Source organism: Bombina bombina, chromosome 12 (genome assembly GCF_027579735.1).
Source record: "Bombina bombina isolate aBomBom1 chromosome 12, aBomBom1.pri, whole genome shotgun sequence".
Lineage (NCBI taxonomy): Eukaryota > Metazoa > Chordata > Amphibia > Anura > Bombinatoridae > Bombina > Bombina bombina.
This window is the reverse complement of record NC_069510.1, coordinates 23178484-23198343: the sequence shown is the minus strand read 5'-3', so window position 1 is coordinate 23198343 and position 19860 is coordinate 23178484. Positions and strand designations below refer to the sequence as shown.

The 19860-nt window shown below is 40.3% G+C and overlaps 1 protein-coding gene across 2 annotated transcripts in view; it reads right to left on the bottom strand.

The window, feature by feature from the left end:
* Positions 1-893: 893 nt before the first annotated feature.
* WDR5 (WD repeat domain 5) overlaps positions 894-19860 on the bottom strand; it is a 49280-nt gene continuing 30313 nt past the window's right edge. The window contains exons 9-15 of one of the 2 annotated variants that reach the window (XM_053695773.1): positions 17777-17823; positions 17545-17620; positions 17026-17100; positions 16586-16619; positions 13138-13212; positions 9697-9784; positions 894-2090 (exon numbers count right to left, since the gene is read on the bottom strand). In XM_053695773.1, coding sequence (XP_053551748.1) covers positions 1990-2090; positions 9697-9784; positions 13138-13212; positions 16586-16619; positions 17026-17100; positions 17545-17620; positions 17777-17823 — 496 coding nt within the window. In that variant the 3' untranslated portion in view covers positions 894-1989. The remainder of the gene's footprint in view (positions 2091-9696; positions 9785-13137; positions 13213-16585; positions 16620-17025; positions 17101-17544; positions 17621-17776; positions 17824-19860) is intronic. The other variant, XM_053695774.1, reaches the window with a different exon arrangement.

Here is a 19860-nt window from a genome sequence, read left to right as displayed (position 1 = left end):
CACTATATACCAGCAATGCTTCAATAATTCTTTTGAGAATTATATGGCAGCAGTGTAGACAAAAGTGTAACATTTATAGTATTAACATTACATGCTCCTACACTAGCGGATTAAACCGAGGATGTCATTTTAAAACTAACAAAACTGACGTTTATATTTCTTTTTCTAAATGTACACTATCAGGACCATGAAAAACTAAACCAGATTTTATTGCGTTGCTGTTGCACAAGAATAAATGCAGAAACGAAAACAGCCGAGTGGCATGAATAGTCGCCGCCTTCTGCCGTGAACTAAACCTCCAAATTCTGTGTCTTATTTGCATACTGATCATCTACTTAAAGCTGCTGCCTGCCATTGAATACTTTTTTATGAGCTACTATACATTTTTGCATCTTTGACTTTTCAGTTTTGGTTTAGAAAAAGATTCTAATACAAAAATCCATGCTCCAATCTTAATAGTAGATCCCACACCAAGTCCTTCACACACAGCAACTCTTTATGCTCACAGATGGTGACTTTACCTAGAAGTTTATCAAGCTATGGGCCACTGGTCTCTTCTTTTTCTTGTAAAAATGCAACACACAGAAACCAGACTCCGAAAAAGAGTAAATGATGCTGCCGGCGGCGTTTGCTGTACAGCAAATCACACAAATGCAAATCCCTAACTTTAACCTTTTTGCGAAGGTAAAACACGGAGCATGTAAATTTGTACTAGAATATTCTTTTCATTGTATGAAAGTACTAGAGAATATTAATCAAATCGGCACGTCAAACAAAAATCTAACTGGAGCAACGCTTGGGTATTTTTCTCATGACCACATACTGTAGTAGCTTACAAAGGCGCTTCATTGTATCTTAAAATATGGGATGAAATTATTACCGTCTACTATAAATCATGTAAAAACCCACCTTATCTTTATTACAGCTTATGGTTCTGGATGTTATGGAAAAAAAACACTAAATATGACAAAAATATATATAAAAAATTCTGACGGAAATACAGACTCATGCCATAAGCAATACAATACTATGTATTTCAAAAATACAAAACCTGTGGTTGCTTTTCTTTTTTAAACATTGAAATAACTTTACAATGAGCTGCAAACTTCACAAAACTGGCTACCCCCCCCCCCAAATAAAGAAAATTAGCTAAACAAAGATAAAGCTGAAAATTTTAACCCCTTCCAACAACATAACAGCAAAAAGATGTCGTTGATACGGTACTGGTTACGTGTGCCGTTGACAATGAACTCCACGTTAGGTGCCTTAAGTAGAGGGAATAAAGACTATTAAAAACAGAGCTCGAACAGCAATCTACTTAACACATTTAGCAAGTAAACATACGCAACTATACAACGGCAGAACTTAAAAAGGTCTCCATTTTCTTTGTTTAGTAATATTAAAGCGATATGAACAATTTTGATAGCCGATTCTCCCAGCTGACTGATTTGGTCACAAGATGAGTACAATGGGATAGATTTGGACAGAAAGAAGTTGAAATGAACTACAAGTTAGAAGACATTCTACAGAATCTGTAGCACCCTTGACATGGAGGAAAAACATAACGTCTGCGGCACATCTTCTACTGTCGCATTAAGACATTAAATGTCAAGTTCTTTGGATAAAGAAATTCATTTACTGAAGAGGAGCAAACTACATTTAAATGTTTCCTTCAAACCTTGAAAAATGTTTGCAACAACGAAACCACGGGAAGAAAAATAAAAAAACCAAAAAACCAAAACAAAAAACAAGTGAGCTTTATTGCAGCTCTTATGAAAAATATTGAGGTTTTGTTTTTGTGTTTTTTTTTTTTTACATTTTAGGTTTGTGATCTACAATAATTAGATAAAATTCAGATTGGATAAAAGTTCCTTTGCGCAGGAAACAAAAAAAAATAAAAATTATGTTCTTTTTTTCTGCTGTGCAGTATAGGGGAGGGGGATGAATGTTCTCGTGCCCATACAGTCTACAAATAGGCTGGCATAGCTCCTAGCAGTCGCTCTTCCACAATTTGATGGTCTTGTCATTTTCTAGAGCTGCAGAGGCAATTATATTTTCTGTTGGGTGACAGGCTGTTGAAATTACGACATCTAAAAAAGGAACAAATATTTTTTTTGTTTATAGATCTTATTTAAACAACGTAAGTGCTAACTGCATGAGATATGAAAAAACAACATTACGTTATTGTACCAGCTGAAGGGAGCATTTTCACTTACAGGTCTGACTTTTCCTACAAAGCAATGCTGCTTAAAGGGACACTAAATCCAAATGTTTTCATTCACGATTCAGAAGCAGCAATTTTAAGCAACTTTCTAATTTACTCCTATTATCAATTTCTTTGTTCTTCCCTATCTTTATTTAAAAAGCAGGAATGTAACACTTAGGAGCCGGCCCATTTTTGTTTCCGAACCTGGGTTATGATTACTTATTGGTTGGCTGAACGTATATCCAAAAAAAAAAAAAAAAAAAAAATAGGCGTAAATTAGAAAGTTGCTGCTCTATCTGAATCGTTAAAGTAAAAATTTGAGTTTTGTGTCCCTTTAACTACTGCTCACAGGATACGTTTTTAGTAAACCTCAGAGTTTATCAGAGCTTTATTCATTGATTCATTTGGATGAAAGAGACACTAAACAAGCAAGTTCAATTATTGAGGTCCGTTGGAAAGTTTTACTAAGCAGACCAGAGATTGTAAAGTTTGCCTACTTAATACACAGTATATAAAATCAATCATAAAAACAGGGGCACTTGCATTCATTAAAATATTTAAAGACACTTTCTTCGTAAAAACAGAATTTATGTTTACCTGATAAATTACTTTCTCCAACGGTGTGTCCGGTCCACGGCGTCATCCTTACTTGTGGGATATTCTCTTCCCCAACAGGAAATGGCAAAGAGCCCAGCAAAGCTGGTCACATGATCCCTCCTAGGCTCCGCCTACCCCAGTCATTCGACCGACGTTAAGGAGGAATATTTGCATAGGAGAAACCATATGGTACCGTGGTGACTGTAGTTAAAGAAAATAAATTATCAGACCTGATTAAAAAAACCAGGGCGGGCCGTGGACCGGACACACCGTTGGAGAAAGTAATTTATCAGGTAAACATAAATTCTGTTTTCTCCAACATAGGTGTGTCCGGTCCACAGCGTCATCCTTACTTGTGGGAACCAATACCAAAGCTTTAGGACACGGATGAAGGGAGGGAGCAAATCAGGTCACCTAAATGGAAGGCACCACTGCTTGCAAAACCTTTCTCCCAAAAATAGCCTCAGAAGAAGCAAAAGTATCAAACTTGTAAAATTTGGTAAAAGTGTGCAGTGAAGACCAAGTCGCTGCCCTACATATCTGATCAACAGAAGCCTCGTTCTTGAAGGCCCATGTGGAAGCCACAGCCCTAGTGGAATGAGCTGTGATTCTTTCGGGAGGCTGCCGTCCGGCAGTCTCGTAAGCCAATCTGATGATGCTTTTAATCCAAAAAGAGAGAGAGGTAGAAGTTGCTTTTTGACCTCTCCTTTTACCGGAATAAACAACAAACAAGGAAGATGTTTGCCTAAAATCCTTTGTAGCATCTAAATAGAATTTTAGAGCGCGAACAACATCCAAATTGTGCAACAAACGTTCCTTCTTTGAAACTGGTTTCGGACACAGAGAAGGTACGATAATCTCCTGGTTAATGTTTTTGTTAGAAACAACTTTTGGAAGAAAACCAGGTTTAGTACGTAAAACCACCTTATCTGCATGGAACACCAGATAAGGAGGAGAACACTGCAGAGCAGATAATTCTGAAACTCTTCTAGCAGAAGAAATTGCAACTAAAAACAAAACTTTCCAAGATAATAACTTAATATCAACGGAATGCAAGGGTTCAAACGGAACCCCCTGAAGAACTGAAAGAACTAAATTGAGACTCCAAGGAGGAGTCAAAGGTTTGTAAACAGGCTTAATTCTAACCAGAGCCTGAACAAAGGCTTGAACATCTGGCACAGCGGCCAGCTTTTTGTGAAGTAACACAGACAAGGCAGAAATCTGTCCCTTCAGGGAACTTGCAGATAATCCTTTTTCCAATCCTTCTTGAAGGAAGGATAGAATCCTAGGAATCTTAACCTTGTCCCAAGGGAATCCTTTAGATTCACACCAACAGATATATTTTTTCCAAATTTTGTGGTAAATCTTTCTAGTTACAGGCTTTCTGGCCTGAACAAGAGTATCGATAACAGAATCTGAGAACCCTCGCTTCGATAAGATCAAGCGTTCAATCTCCAAGCAGTCAGCTGGAGTGAAACCAGATTCGGATGTTCGAACGGACCCTGAACAAGAAGGTCTCGTCTCAAAGGTAGCTTCCAAGGTGGAGCCGATGACATATTCACCAGATCTGCATACCAAGTCCTGCGTGGCCACGCAGGAGCTATCAAGATCACCGACGCCCTCTCCTGATTGATCCTGGCTACCAGCCTGGGGATGAGAGGAAACGGCGGGAACACATAAGCTAGTTTGAAGGTCCAAGGTGCTACTAGTGCATCCACTAGAGCCGCCTTGGGATCCCTGGATCTGGACCCGTAGCAAGGAACTTTGAAGTTCTGACGAGAGGCCATCAGATCCATGTCTGGAATGCCCCACAGCTGAGTGACTTGGGCAAAGATTTCCGGATGGAGTTCCCACTCCCCCGGATGCAATGTCTGACGACTCAGAAAATCCGCTTCCCAATTTTCCACTCCTGGGATGTGGATAGCAGACAGGTGGCAGGAGTGAGACTCCGCCCATAGAATGATTTTGGTCACTTCTTCCATCGCCAGGGAACTCCTTGTTCCCCCCTGATGGTTGATGTACGCAACAGTTGTCATGTTGTCTGATTGAAACCGTATGAACTTGGCCCTCGCTAGCTGAGGCCAAGCCTTGAGAGCATTGAATATCGCTCTCAGTTCCAGAATATTTATCGGTAGAAGAGATTCTTCCCGAGACCAAAGACCCTGAGCTTTCAGGGATCCCCAGACCGCGCCCCAGCCCATCAGACTGGCGTCGGTCGTGACAATGACCCACTCTGGTCTGCGGAATGTCATCCCTCGTGACAGGTTGTCCAGGGACAGCCACCAACGGAGTGAGTCTCTGGTCCTCTGATTTACTTGTATCTTCGGAGACAAGTCTGTATAGTCCCCATTCCACTGACTGAGCATGCACAGTTGTAATGGTCTTAGATGAATGCGTGCAAAAGGAACTATGTCCATTGCCGCTACCATCAACCCGATCACTTCCATGCACTGAGCTATGGAAGGAAGAGGAACGGAATGAAGTATCCGACAAGAGTCTAGAAGTTTCGTTTTTCTGGCCTCTGTCAGAAAAATCCTCATTTCTAAGGAGTCTATTATTGTTCCCAAGAAGGGAACCCTTGTTGACGGAGATAGAGAACTCTTTTCCACGTTCACTTTCCATCCATGAGATCTGAGAAAGGCCAGGACAATGTCCGTGTGAGCCTTTGCTTGAGGAAGGGACGACGCTTGAATCAGAATGTCGTCCAAGTAAGGTACTACAGCAATGCCCCTTGGTCTTAGCACAGCTAGAAGGGACCCTAGTACCTTTGTGAAAATCCTTGGAGCAGTGGCTAATCCGAAAGGAAGCGCCACGAACTGGTAATGTTTGTCCAGGAATGCGAACCTCAGGAACCGATGATGTTCCTTGTGGATAGGAATATGTAGATACGCATCCTTTAAATCCACCGTGGTCATGAATTGACCTTCCTGGATGGAAGGAAGAATAGTTCGAATGGTTTCCATCTTGAACGATGGAACCTTGAGAAACTTGTTTAAGATCTTGAGATCTAAGATTGGTCTGAACGTTCCCTCTTTTTTGGGAACTATAAACAGATTGGAGTAGAACCCCATCCCTTGTTCTCTTAATGGAACAGGATGAATCACTCCCATTTTTAACAGGTCTTCTACACAATGTAAGAATGCCTGTCTTTTTATGTGGTCTGAAGACAACTGAGACTTGTGGAACCTCCCCCTTGGGGGAAGTCCCTTGAATTCCAGAAGATAACCTTGGGAGACTATTTCTAGCGCCCAAGGATCCAGAACATCTCTTGCCCAAGCCTGAGCGAAGAGAGAAAGTCTGCCCCCCACCAGATCCGGTCCCGGATCGGGGGCCAACATTTCATGCTGTCTTGGTAGCAGTGGCAGGTTTCTTGGCCTGCTTTCCCTTGTGCCAGCCTTGCATTGGTCTCCAAGCTGGCTTGGCTTGAGAAGTATTACCCTCTTGCTTAGAGGACGTAGCACTTTGGGCTGGTCCGTTTCTACGAAAGGGACGAAAATTAGGTTTATTTTTTGCCTTGAAAGGCCGATCCTGAGGAAGGGCGTGGCCCTTACCCCCAGTGGTATCAGAGATAATCTCTTTCAAGTCAGGGCCAAACAGCGTTTTCCCCTTGAAAGGAATGTTAAGTAGCTTGTTCTTGGAAGACGCATCAGCCGACCAAGATTTCAACCAAAGCGCTCTGCGCGCCACAATAGCAAACCCAGAATTCTTAGCCGCTAACCTAGCCAATTGCAAAGTGGCGTCTAGGGTGAAAGAATTAGCCAATTTGAGAGCATTGATTCTGTCCATAATCTCCTCATAAGGAGGAGAATCACTATCGACCGCCTTTATCAGCTCATCGAACCAGAAACATGCGGCTGTAGCGACAGGGACAATGCATGAAATTGGTTGTAGAAGGTAACCCTGCTGAACAAACATCTTTTTAAGCAAACCTTCTAATTTTTTATCCATAGGATCTTTGAAAGCACAACTATCCTCTATGGGTATAGTGGTGCGTTTGTTTAAAGTGGAAACCGCTCCCTCGACCTTGGGGACTGTCTGCCATAAGTCCTTTCTGGGGTCGACCATAGGAAACAATTTTTTAAATATGGGGGGAGGGACGAAAGGAATACCGGGCCTTTCCCATTCTTTATTAACAATGTCCGCCACCCGCTTGGGTATAGGAAAAGCTTCTGGGAGCCCCGGCACCTCTAGGAACTTGTCCATTTTACATAGTTTCTCTGGGATGACCAACTTGTCACAATCATCCAGAGTGGATAATACCTCCTTAAGCAGAATGCGGAGATGTTCCAACTTAAATTTAAATGCAATCACATCAGGTTCAGCTAGTTGAGAAATGTTCCCTGAATCAGTAATTTCTCCCTCAGACAAAACCTCCCTGGCCCCATCAGACTGGGTTAGGGGCCCTTCAGAAATATTATTATCAGCGTCGTCATGCTCTTCAGTATCTAAAACAGAGCAGTCGCGCTTACGCTGATAAGTGTTCATTTTGGCTAAAATGTTTTTGACAGAATTATCCATTACAGCCGTTAATTGTTGCATAGTAAGGAGTATTGGCGCGCTAGATGTACTAGGGGCCTCCTGAGTGGGCAAGACTCGTGTAGACGAAGGAGGGAATGATGCAGTACCATGCTTACTCCCCTCACTTGAGGAATCATCTTGGGCATCATTGTCATTGTCACATAAATCACATTTATTTAAATGAATAGGAATTCTGGCTTCCCCACATTCAGAACACAGTCTATCTGGTAGTTCAGACATGTTAAACAGGCATAAACTTGATAAAGTACAAAAAACGTTTTAAAATAAAACCGTTACTGTCACTTTAAATTTTAAACTGAACACACTTTATTACTGCAAATGCGAAAAAACATGAAGGAATTGTTCAAAATTCACCAAATTTTCACCACAGTGTCTTAAAGCCTTAAAAGTATTGCACACCAAATTTTGAAGCTTTAACCCTTAAAATAACGGAACCGGAGCCGTTTTGAACTTTAACCCCTTTACAGTCCCTGGTATCTGCTTTGCTGAGACCCAACCAAGCCCCAAGGGGAATACGATACCAAATGACGCCTTCAGAAAGTCTTTTCTAAGTATCAGAGCTCCTCTCACATGCGACTGCATGCCATGCCTCTCAAAAACAAGTGCGCAACACCGGCGCGAAAATGAGGCTCTGCCTATGCTTTGGGAAAGCCCCTAAAGAATAAGGTGTCTAAAACAGTGCCTGCCGATATTATTATATCAAAATACCCAGATAAAATGATTCCTCAAGGCTAAATATGTGTTAATAATCAATCGATTTAGCCCAGAAAAAGTCTACAGTCTTAATAAGCCCTTTTTGAAGCCCTTATTTACGATCGTAATAAACATGGCTTACCGGATCCCATAGGGAAAATGACAGCTTCCAGCATTACATCGTCTTGTTAGAATGTGTCATACCTCAAGCAGCAAGAGACTGCTCACTGTTCCCCCAACTGAAGTTAATTGCTCTCAACAGTCCTGTGTGGAACAGCCATGGATTTTAGTGACGGTTGCTAAAATCATTTTCCTCATACAAACAGAAATCTTCATCTCTTTTCTGTTTCTGAGTAAATAGTACATACCAGCACTATTTCAAAATAACAAACTCTTGATTGAATAATAAAAACTACAGTTAAACACTAAAAAACTCTAAGCCATCTCCGTGGAGATGTTGCCTGTACAACGGCAAAGAGAATGACTGGGGTAGGCGGAGCCTAGGAGGGATCATGTGACCAGCTTTGCTGGGCTCTTTGCCATTTCCTGTTGGGGAAGAGAATATCCCACAAGTAAGGATGACGCCGTGGACCGGACACACCTATGTTGGAGAAATAATTACTATTTAGTGATGGTAAACATTGCGCCGTTTCTCCGCCCACATCTCATACTTTATTTAGCTGATCAATGACAAATCCGGCTTCATCCAATCGTTGGGTGACCCCTTCGGCGTCCAGCTCGCGGGGCACACGATTGGATGAAGCCGGATTTGTCATAGATCAACTAAATAAAGTATGAGATGCGGGCGGAGGAATGGCACGTGGTTTACAATCACTAAATCATAATTATTTTACAAAGGAAATGTCATTAAATATTTTAAAGTTAATGCCCCAGTTTTTCTGAATGATTTTATATACTGTGTATTAAATAGGCAAACTTTACAATCACTTTAAAGGGACATGAACATTTTTGTTTCATGGTTCAGATAGAGGATACAATTTTAAACATCTTTCCAGTCTACTTCTATATAATCAAATCTTTATTCTCTTGGTATCCTTTGTTGAAGGAGCTGCAAATGCACTACTGAAAGCTAGCAGAACACTTTGGGTGAACCAATGACAAGTGGCATATATGTCTTACCCCCATTCTGCTCACTAGCCTACCCAAGTATGCTTTTCAAAAAAAGGATTGTGGGAGAACAAAGCAAATTAAATAGAAATAAATTGGAAAGTCATTTAAAAATTGTACGCTCTGAATTATGTTTTTTTTTTTATTTTAAACTGCTTATATTTAAAAATTACAATTAAAGGTCCCATTAAAGGGATATTAAACCCAAAAGTCATTTTAAACAACTTATCAATTTAAGTCTATTTAATTTGCTCTATTCTCCTTAAAGCCTTTGTTGAAAATAATATCTAGGTAGTCTCCGGAGCAGCAATGTACTACTGAGCTAGCTGCTGATTGGTGGTTGCACTTATAACCCTCTTCCTATTGGCTCACCTGATGTGCTCAGCTAGCTCTATGTACTGAATTGCAGCTCCTTAAACATACAAGAGTGATATGAAACAAATTTGATAAGACGTAAATTGGAAAGTTGTTTAAAATCATAGGCTCTGTCTGAATGAAATAGACCACCAGGGGGCGTCACTGGGTGTTCTTACCTGTATGTCCCTGTAACTTCTGGACAATCTCCTTCGTTTGTAGATTCCAGATGTAAACAAAGTTATCTTCTGAGCCTGAAACAATCCACTGGGGAAAGGAGGAGAAAATAAAATAGCATCATTATTGCCTATCAAGCTTTATATAAACTGTATGCATTTATGGCCTATACTATTTTAACAATACATTTCAGCTTCTGCAAGCTAGGCCCTTACAGGATTACAAAGACATTTTAGACAATTGGGTACGTCATACTTTGCAGCAATAGTGTGGGGAAGGCCATTTCCTGTTCCAGCAGGACGGTACCCGGTGCACAAGCAAGGGCTGTGAGGACATATAACAGGTTTGGAGTGGAGGAACTTGTGTGCTCTGTAAAGACCCTTGACCTAAAATGCACTGAACACATTTGGGATGAACGCCGGCACTCCAAAATCTTGTGTAAAGCCTTCACAGAGCCAAAAAAGGGGGGTGGGGGTGAATATTAAAGGGACATTATACACTAGATTTTTCTTCGCATAAATGTTTTGTAGATGATCTATTTATATATCCTATACAGGGTTTATTTTATAAAAATGTAAAGTAACTTTTTTTTTTTTTTTTTAACAACATTGCGCTAATTTTCAGACTCCTAACCACGTCTAAAGTTTTAGAAGTAGACCTCTCTACTACCTACTGCAGCTTGCTCCTGTTTGTGTAAAATGTCTTTTTCATATGCAGAGAGGGGGGGGGGGGGTGGGATCTGCCTTTTTTTCTTACCAGCCCCTTTCACTGGGTGTCCCAGACTAACCTTTTAAACAGTGCTAAATTGGGAGCTTCCAAGTACGTTTTTAAAAGGTTTTATACTGGATTTTTAGATCAGTATCTGTGCATATTCGTTATAGTAGTGTCTCTATTACATGAAGTTATATGAAAATTGGTGTATGCTGTCCCTTTAATGCCCATGGTTTTGGCATGAGACGTGACAGTCAGGTGTCTGTGTGCGTGCGTATGCTTCAGTACATAGCGCTTTTTTTTTTAAATAGGAAGACACTAATGTGCAACTCCTAAGAGATATGTTATGTTTAATCTGACAGTGATGCAAGCTCAACAATAATAAAATATATTAATACAAGGGAAAAAAAATCTCCATGGAAAGCAAATTCCCACCAGGGATCTTGGTTCTTGTTTGCAGCTAATACAGCATTTCCTGATTACAAAGGTTTCTGGAATCATAAGACCAAAACAAAAAAGGTTGCAAAACAGTACAACATCTTCATACTAATCCCTGGCAAAAAGAAGCACTTCACTAGAACATGGCATGCGATGTGTGTGACACTCCCGACTAAGGCTACATGACTCACATTTGCTATCTCGGGAAATAAAATCGGTACCTACTGACGGTGCAATCGGAGGTTTCGGATACCTCCAAATGCGGTAGTCGCTCGTGCCACTTGGCTATTTTCGGAGCTGCATTTGTTCTTGTGTGTTGCAATTTCACAAGAATAAACTGAGCTCCGAAAAAAGTCACGAGTAGCACCCTTCTTACGCATTCAGGAGGTATCCGAAACCTACGAATGCACATATCTAGAATCCAAGACCCAGGATCTTATAAATGAAATGAAGAGATCTAAATTTAGTCAAACAATTATAGGTTTTGATTGAAATACACATAAAAAGGCAACGGGTTTCAAGGGCAAAGACAATGCTATATAAATGCTTAGAATTAATATAATGTTGGCTTGTAAATTGTTGTCTTTATTCCATAATTACATGGATTGGATCCTGGTCTGTGACAGCAGGTTTATTGCCGGAGAGAGCAAGTGAGCAGCTGTATATAGAAACGCTGCTGTAGTACATTTCTTGTAGGGTAACTTTCATTCCTGGGACTTTAAAACCAAAACAGTTTTAGAATATAAATCTACATATAAGATTCTTTAGAATCCCATATTAACTGTATATTTAAATAGGTGCCAGTCCACCAATGATCAAAACCCGGAAAAGCAATAAAGAAATGCATATGGTAGCTATAATAATCAAGGAATTTTAGACGCTGAATTTAAAAAAAAGGGACATGAAACTTTTTTCCCTTTCACAATTCAGATAAAGTGTGCGATTTTAAACAACTTTCCAATATAATACTGTTCTCTAGGTGTCCATTGTTGAACAGGCAGGATCAGAAGCAGCCAATTGGTGGCTGCACATATATGCCTCATGTTCTTGGCTCACCCAATGCGCTCAGCTAGCTCCCAGTAGGGTATTGCAGCCTCTTCAAGAAAGGATACCAAGAGACTTAAGAAAAATTGGTAATAGAAATAACTTGGAAAGTTGTTTAAAATTGTACTCTGAATCATGAAATAATTTTTTTTGGGTTTCATGTCCCTTTAATCTTCATTCAAAAAAAGAAAACGTAAGAAAGTCTTACAAACAAACACAAGGCAGAATGACTCTTATATTTGTCTTTTTTGAAGATTGTTTTTTCCTAATGCTCTGCAACATTTTCTGAATTATAGTAACTGTATCTTCCTCCCCTTTTAATAACTTTAGATATCCGGTACCTTCAGGATAGCTGACTATGTACATTTAATATACAATAAAACTGCAGCTTGAGAAATCATTGAGACTTAAACGCGCATCCTGGGAAACATGGAACCAGCCAGTTCATTTAAACTGTGAGAGACGGCAAATTCCCATGGTGAGTATTTTGCAATCAGTAGTTTGTAACAAATGTAAACACCAAGGGAACCCCTGCTGTGAGTTACTGAAACCTATTAGCAAATGTGTCCCAGCAGCACGCAAAAACCCAATGTGACAAGAACATATATACAGTATTGCTCCATTTATACAGATACAACTGCCCTTTAGGGACCTAGATTACCCGGTGCCAAAAATAAAAAAAATTATAAATTAAAACTGGGGAAAAAAAATATTTTATACTAACCAGTGTCATATCAAAACACTGACGGTAGATAGACCCCAAACTGCTAATAGTAACTTTTTTTGTGTGTGATTTCCAGTGACAGTTTACACTAGTGTTAAAGATCCTCACAGACATGAAATTATAGATATATATATACACATATCTATATATATACACACACATATATCTATCTCTATCTATCTCTATCTATCTCTATCTATCTCTATCTATCTCTATCTATCTCTATCTATCTACACAGATATCTAGATATATATATACAGATATCTAGATATATATATATATATATACACACATACACACACACACACACACACACACACACACACACATATACACACATATATAAACATACATACATACACACACACATATATAAACATACATACATACACACACATATACACACATATATAAACATACATACATACACACACACACATATACACACATATATAAACATACATACACACACATATACACAAGTTGTATACACTTCTAGAATACAGGATAAATGATCGTTACAAACCTTTCCACCGGTAACGGAGAAATTTGCAAATATGCAATACTTTTCATTTTTGTGGCTTGTGTAGGTTTTCAGGCACTGAAAAAAGAGTAAAAGAAGAATATTAGCGTTGTTACAACAAGACAGAGCATACACATAAATAATGAAGGGAAAACACACTAACTGTATGATAATAATTTGGTTTCTTCTTCAATTTATTACAGTTTTCTTTATCTTTCCCGTTTTGTTGGCTTGCTTTCTGACATTTGCTACCACAATCCTATGTAGGCTACAGAATCTAAAATGCTATTTATTTATTTGTTAACTACAAAGAGATTTCAAACTACCTATCCCCCTTTCTGTGTGAAATGTCCCTGAATTAGAGACATTTAGCGCAGCCCCCTGACTGGCTATAGCACGTCCCTGTTACTGAATTAGACATGTAGCACAGCCCCTGACTGGCTATAACATGTCCCTGTTACTGAATTAGACATGTAGCACAGCCCCTGACTGGCTATAACATGCCCCTGTTACTGAATTAGACGTGTAGCACAGCCCCTGACTGGCTATAACATGTCCCTGTTACTGAATAAGACATGTAACACAGCCCCTGACTGGCTATAACATGTCCCTGTTACTGAATTAGACATGTAGCACAGCCCCTGACTGGCTATAACATGCCCCTGTTACTGAATTAGACGTGTAGCACAGCCCCTGACTGGCTATAACATGTCCCTGTTACTGAATAAGACATGTAACACAGCCCCTGACTGGCTATAACACGTCCCTGTTACTGAATTAGACGTGTAGCACAGCCCCTGACTGGCTGTAACATGTCCCTGTTACTGAATTAGATGTGTAACACAGCCCCTGACTGGCTATAAGACATCCCCGTTACTGAATTAGACATGTAGCACAGCCCCTGACTGGCTGTATCATGTCCCCGTTACTGAATTAGACGTGTAACTTAGCCCCTGACTGGCTATAACACGTCCCTGTTACTGAATTAGACATGTAGCACAGCCCCTGACTGGCTATAACATGCCCCTGTTACTGAATTAGACGTGTAGCACAGCCCCTGACTGGCTATAACATGTCCCTGTTACTGAATAAGACGTGTAACACAGCCCCTGACTGGCTATAACACGTCCCTGTTACTGAATTAGACGTGTAACACAGCCCCTGACTGGCTGTAACATGTCCCTGTTACTGAATTAGATGTGTAGCACAGCCCCTGACTGGCTATAACACGTCCCTGTTACTGAATTAGACGTGTAGCACAGCCCCTGACTGGCTGTAACATGTCCCTGTTACTGAATTAGATGTGTAGCACAGCCCCTGACTGGCTATAACACGTCCCTGTTACTGAATTAGACGTGTAGCACAGCCCCTGACTGGCTATAACATGCCCCTGTTACTGAATTAGACGTGTAACATAGCGCCTGACTGGCAATAACACGTCCCTGTTACTGAATTAGACATGTAGCACAGCCCCTGACTGGCTGTAACATGTCCCTGTTACTGAATTAGATGTGTAGCACAGCCCCTGACTGGCTATAACACGTCCCTGTTACTGAATTAGACGTGTAGCACAGCCCCTGATTGGCTATAACATGTCCCTGTTACTGAATTAGACGTGTAACACAGCCCCTGACTGGCTATAAGACATCCCCGTTACTGAATTAGACATGTAGCACAGCCCCTGACTGGCTGTATCATGTCCCTGTTACTGAATTAGACGTGTAACATAGCCCCTGACTGGCTATAACACGTCCCTGTTACTGAATTAGACATGTAGCACAGCCCCTGACTGGCTATAACATGCCCCTGTTACTGAATTAGACGTGTAGCACAGCCCCTGACTGGCTATAACATGTCCCTGTTACTGAATAAGACGTGTAACACAGCCCCTGACTGGCTATAACACGTCCCCGTTACTGAATTAGACATGTAGCACAGCCCCTGACTGGCTGTATCATGTCCCTGTTACTGAATTAGACGTGTAACACAGCCCCTGACTGGCTATAACACGTCCCTGTTACTGAATTAGACGTGTAACACAGCCCCTGACTGGCTATAACACGTCCCTGTTACTGAATTAGACGTGTAGCACAGCCCCTGACTGGCTGTAACACGTCCCTGTTACTGAATTAGATGTGTAGCACAGCCCCTGACTGGCTATAACACGTCCCTGTTACTGAATTAGAAGTGTAGCACAGCCCCTGACTGGCTGTAACATGTCCCTGTTACTGAATTAGATGTGTAGCACAGCCCCTGACTGGCTATAACACGTCCCTGTTACTGAATTAGACGTGTAGCACAGCCCCTGACTGGCTATAACATGCCCCTGTTACTGAATTAGACGTGTAACATAGCGCCTGACTGGCTATAACACGTCCCTGTTACTGAATTAGACATGTAGCACAGCCCCTGACTGGCTGTAACATGTCCCTGTTACTGAATTAGATGTGTAGCACAGCCCCTGACTGGCTATAACACGTCCCTGTTACTGAATTAGACGTGTAGCACAGCCCCTGACTGGCTGTAACATGTCCCTGTTACTGAATTAGATGTGTAGCACAGCCCCTGACTGGCTATAACACGTCCCTGTTACTGAATTAGACGTGTAGCACAGCCCCTGACTGGCTGTAACATGTCCCTGTTACTGAATTAGACGTGTAACATAGCGCCTGACTGGCTATAACACGTCCCTGTTACTGAATTAGACATGTAGCACAGCCCCTGACTGCTGAATGTCTAATTCATAGCCAGTCAGGGGCTGTGCTACACGTCTAATTCAGTAACAGGGACGTGTTATAGCCCCAGCCCCTGACTGGCTATAGCATGGACAGGAAAAATGCATTTTAATAAAGACAGGAAGATAATTTTTAATTCTATGGCAAGTTTTATATATAAAAAAAAAAAAATTCAACCTATATGCAACAAGGCCATGGTTACACATTGGGCTAGATTACAAGTGGATTGCTAATTTATCGCACACCCGTAAATGGGCAAATTCACCTGTTTACAGGCATGCGATAAATAACGAGCCATTACATTACATTATTTGTTTTAAGAAAAAACTGCACAAGACAGTTTTTAGGGGTTTAAGTTGGCAGGTGTGGGGTGTTAGAAACAAATGGCACTGAAAAGTGCATTTACATTGCGGTCTGTGTGTTATGGTTATATACATTTATATTTGTGTGTTAATATGTGGTTAAAAATATATAAATATATACATATATTCATATACATTTAACATTTGCAGTCCATCGCACGCACATATATATATCATGTTACAAATGTAATGACCCTGCGAACAGAGAATTGTGGGTACTCTATGTATGCATAGCAATGCACAGCAACCTCAGCAATACCATTAGTTTATTAACAAAATATGGTATACACTGCATATGCATCAGAAAATGACAAATTTATTTTAAATGCAATTAAAAAAATAAAAATAACTTACCTTCCCTTTGCTGTAGTCCCATAACTTAAGTGTGCTAAAAATAAAACAAAAACAAGCATAGATTTGAGTTCTGAAAAAGCAAAATGCTGAAAACAATGAATAAGCAATAAATGATCTGCATTAGCAAATTTATATATAGGCTAAATAAACACTCTCCAGGCTGGAAAATATTATGGGGTGGCCTCCATCTCTTAGGCCTCCATACGGTTACCCTGTTTTTTTTTTTCTTTTGAAGTTCAAGTTCAATGTGTCTGGTGGCCACTAGCCAAGTGCTCTTCTCCAAAGGGGGCCGCTTGAACTGAATAAGTGGCCCAAAACTGGATACACTAGGAACTGGAAGTGAGTGACATTTACCCAAGTAGTAGTGCATGGTGGGATTTGTAGCCCACAATTGATAACAGATGTCTATATTTTATCTTAAATGAAAATGAATGGTTTACCTATTAAACAAGGGAGGGCCAGATGACAGACATGATGAGGGCTGCATATGGGTCCGGACTGGTACTTTGAGACCCCTGATTTAAAAGGGGCATGAAAGTCAAAATTAATCTTTCATATGTCTGAGCCTGCAATTTTAAACAACTTTCCAAATTACCTCTTATCGTATTTGATTTGGTAGCCTTTGTTGAAAAGCATATCTAGGTAGAACTCAGGAGCAACAAAGCACTACTTGGAGCTAGCTGCTGATTGATGGTTATACACATCGTCAATGGCTCACCAGATTTGTTCAGCTAGCTCCCAGTAGTACACGGCTTCTCTGGCGCTGTGTGTTTACCGCCTTTACAGATAATATACATGCAACCAACAGTGCAATAACATACTCTAGGAGTAATAAGATATTTTCTAAGTAAACTACGATAGTTAGGTTTTGCTATATTTTTCTACAATCACTTTTATATAATACATTTATTAGTGCCATAAAATCTTGCAAGACAGCAGTCGAGCTACTGATTACGTACTTGTCTAATGTTGCTGCTAGGATATATTTGCCATTCGGGGAAAATTTAACGAACGATACTGGAGGATTATCATCATCTGAAATTGGAAGGATAAAAATAAACAAGGTTAGATTATTTGTGTCACAAATAATGAACACTATGTATTCAATTATTATATATTTATAATTATATTTTATTATTGTCTATGAAAACAAGATTACTAAATTTTAGAAATGTATACGGTTTTGCTTACCAATAAGCGTTTTTAAACACTGCCCCGATGCTGTATCCCAGATTCGACTTTAAGGGGGATAAAAAGGTATAAAAAAGTTAAATATACACCTTTTTACGATAAAAACCCTATCATTTCATTGTAACAGTGAGGTTTGACGTTAAAACACTAAATGAGTATGCAAAGCTAAAATCAAATACATCATAGATGACAAAATGAATCTAACACTACAAGCTTTATAAGTGAGCTGCAGCGTCCTTAGGTGATACTAAGTTAGAGGGACAGTTTAGTCAAAATTAAACTTTCATGCTTTACATAGGACATGTGATTTTAAACAAGTTTCCAATTTACTTTCATCATCAAATTTGCTTTGTTCCCTCTGTATTCTTTGTTGAAAAGCATAATTAGGTAGACTAGGAGCAGCAATGCTCTATGGGAGGTAGCTGCAGATTGGTGGATGCACATATATGCCTTGTATCATTGGTTCATCCGATACGTTTAGCTAGGCCCATGTAGTGCATTGCTGCTCCATTAATAAAAGGATACCAAGAGAATGAAGCAAAATTTGATCATAGAAGTAAATTGGGAAGTTATTTAAAATGTTATGGTTTATACGACTGGCTTTTTTAAGGGGTTAAAACCGCAGGTTAATGAGAGCTGCCGCCACAGAGGGAAGCAGCATGGTGAGCAGTACCTATACTATTGTAGTTACATTCAGCAATTTAATATCCCTTTAAATAAGTGGTAGCTTTAAAAGGACATTAAACACCTTGGCTTTTGTGTAACAATGTTGCATTCTCTCAAATTGACTTCAGAGGCCAAAAAACAAATTATGCTTACCAGATAATTTCATTTCCTTCTGTATAAGGAGAGTCCACGGCCTCATTCCTTACTGTTGGAAAATACTGAACCTGGCCACCAGGAGGAGGCAAAGACACCCCAGCCAAAGGCTTAAATACTCCCCCACTTCCCCTATCCCCCAGTCATTCTGCCGAGGGAACAAGGAACAGTAGGAGAAATATCGGTATAAAAGGTGCCAAAAGAAACACAAAATTTAGGGGTTCGCCCATCTGAGAAACACGGACGGGAGCTGTGGACTCTCCTTATACAGAAGGAAATTAAATTATCTGGCATAATTTAGATTTTCCTTCTTAATATAAGGAGAGTCCACAGCTTCATTCCTTACTGTTGGGAAACTTATACCCAAGCTCTAGGACACTGAATGATAACGGAAGGGACAAAAAAAAAAAAAAAAAAAAAAAAAAAAAAGAGGCGGACCCTAATCTGAGGGCACTACAGTCTGCAAAACCCGTCTCCCAAAGGCTGCTTCAGCTAAAGCAAAAACATCATACTTGTAGAATTTAGAAAAAAAGTGTGTAAGGAGGATCAGGTAGCCGCCTTACAAATCTGATCCATAGAGGCCTCGTTCTTAAAGGCTTAAGAGGAAGCCACTGTTCTAGTAGAATGAGCCGTAATTCTCTGAGGAGGTCTATGTCCCGCTGTTTCATAGGCTAAGCAGATAAGACTCCTCAACCAAAAAGATAAGAAAGTTGAAGAGACCTTCTGACCCTTACGCTTCCCAGAATATGACACAAACAAGAAAGAAGTTTGTCTAAAATCCTTAGTAGCTTGAAGATAAAACTTCAAAAGCACGAACCATGTCCAAATTATGAAGTAAACGTTCCTTCGAAGAACACGAAGAAGGGACCACAATCTCTTGATTGATGTTGCGGTCCGACACAACCTTAGGGAGAAACCCTTAGTACGTAGGACAGCCTTATCCGAATGGAACAGCAGAAAAGGAGACTCACACTGCAAGGCGGCAAGCTAAGATACTCTGCGCGCCAAGGCAATAGCTTGTGGAAAGAAAATTCAATGACAACAACTTAATATCAATTCCATGCAAAGGCTCAAACGGAGCCCGTTGCAAAACTTTAAGAACCAGATTCAGACGCCAAGGAGGAGCCGAAGATCTGAACACAGGTCTGATCTTAATCAGAGCCCTAAAAAAAGACTGAACATCTAGAAGCTCAGAGAGCCTCTTGTGCAGTAAAACAGACCAGGCCAAAATCTGACCCCTCATGGAACTGGCCGAAATACCCTTC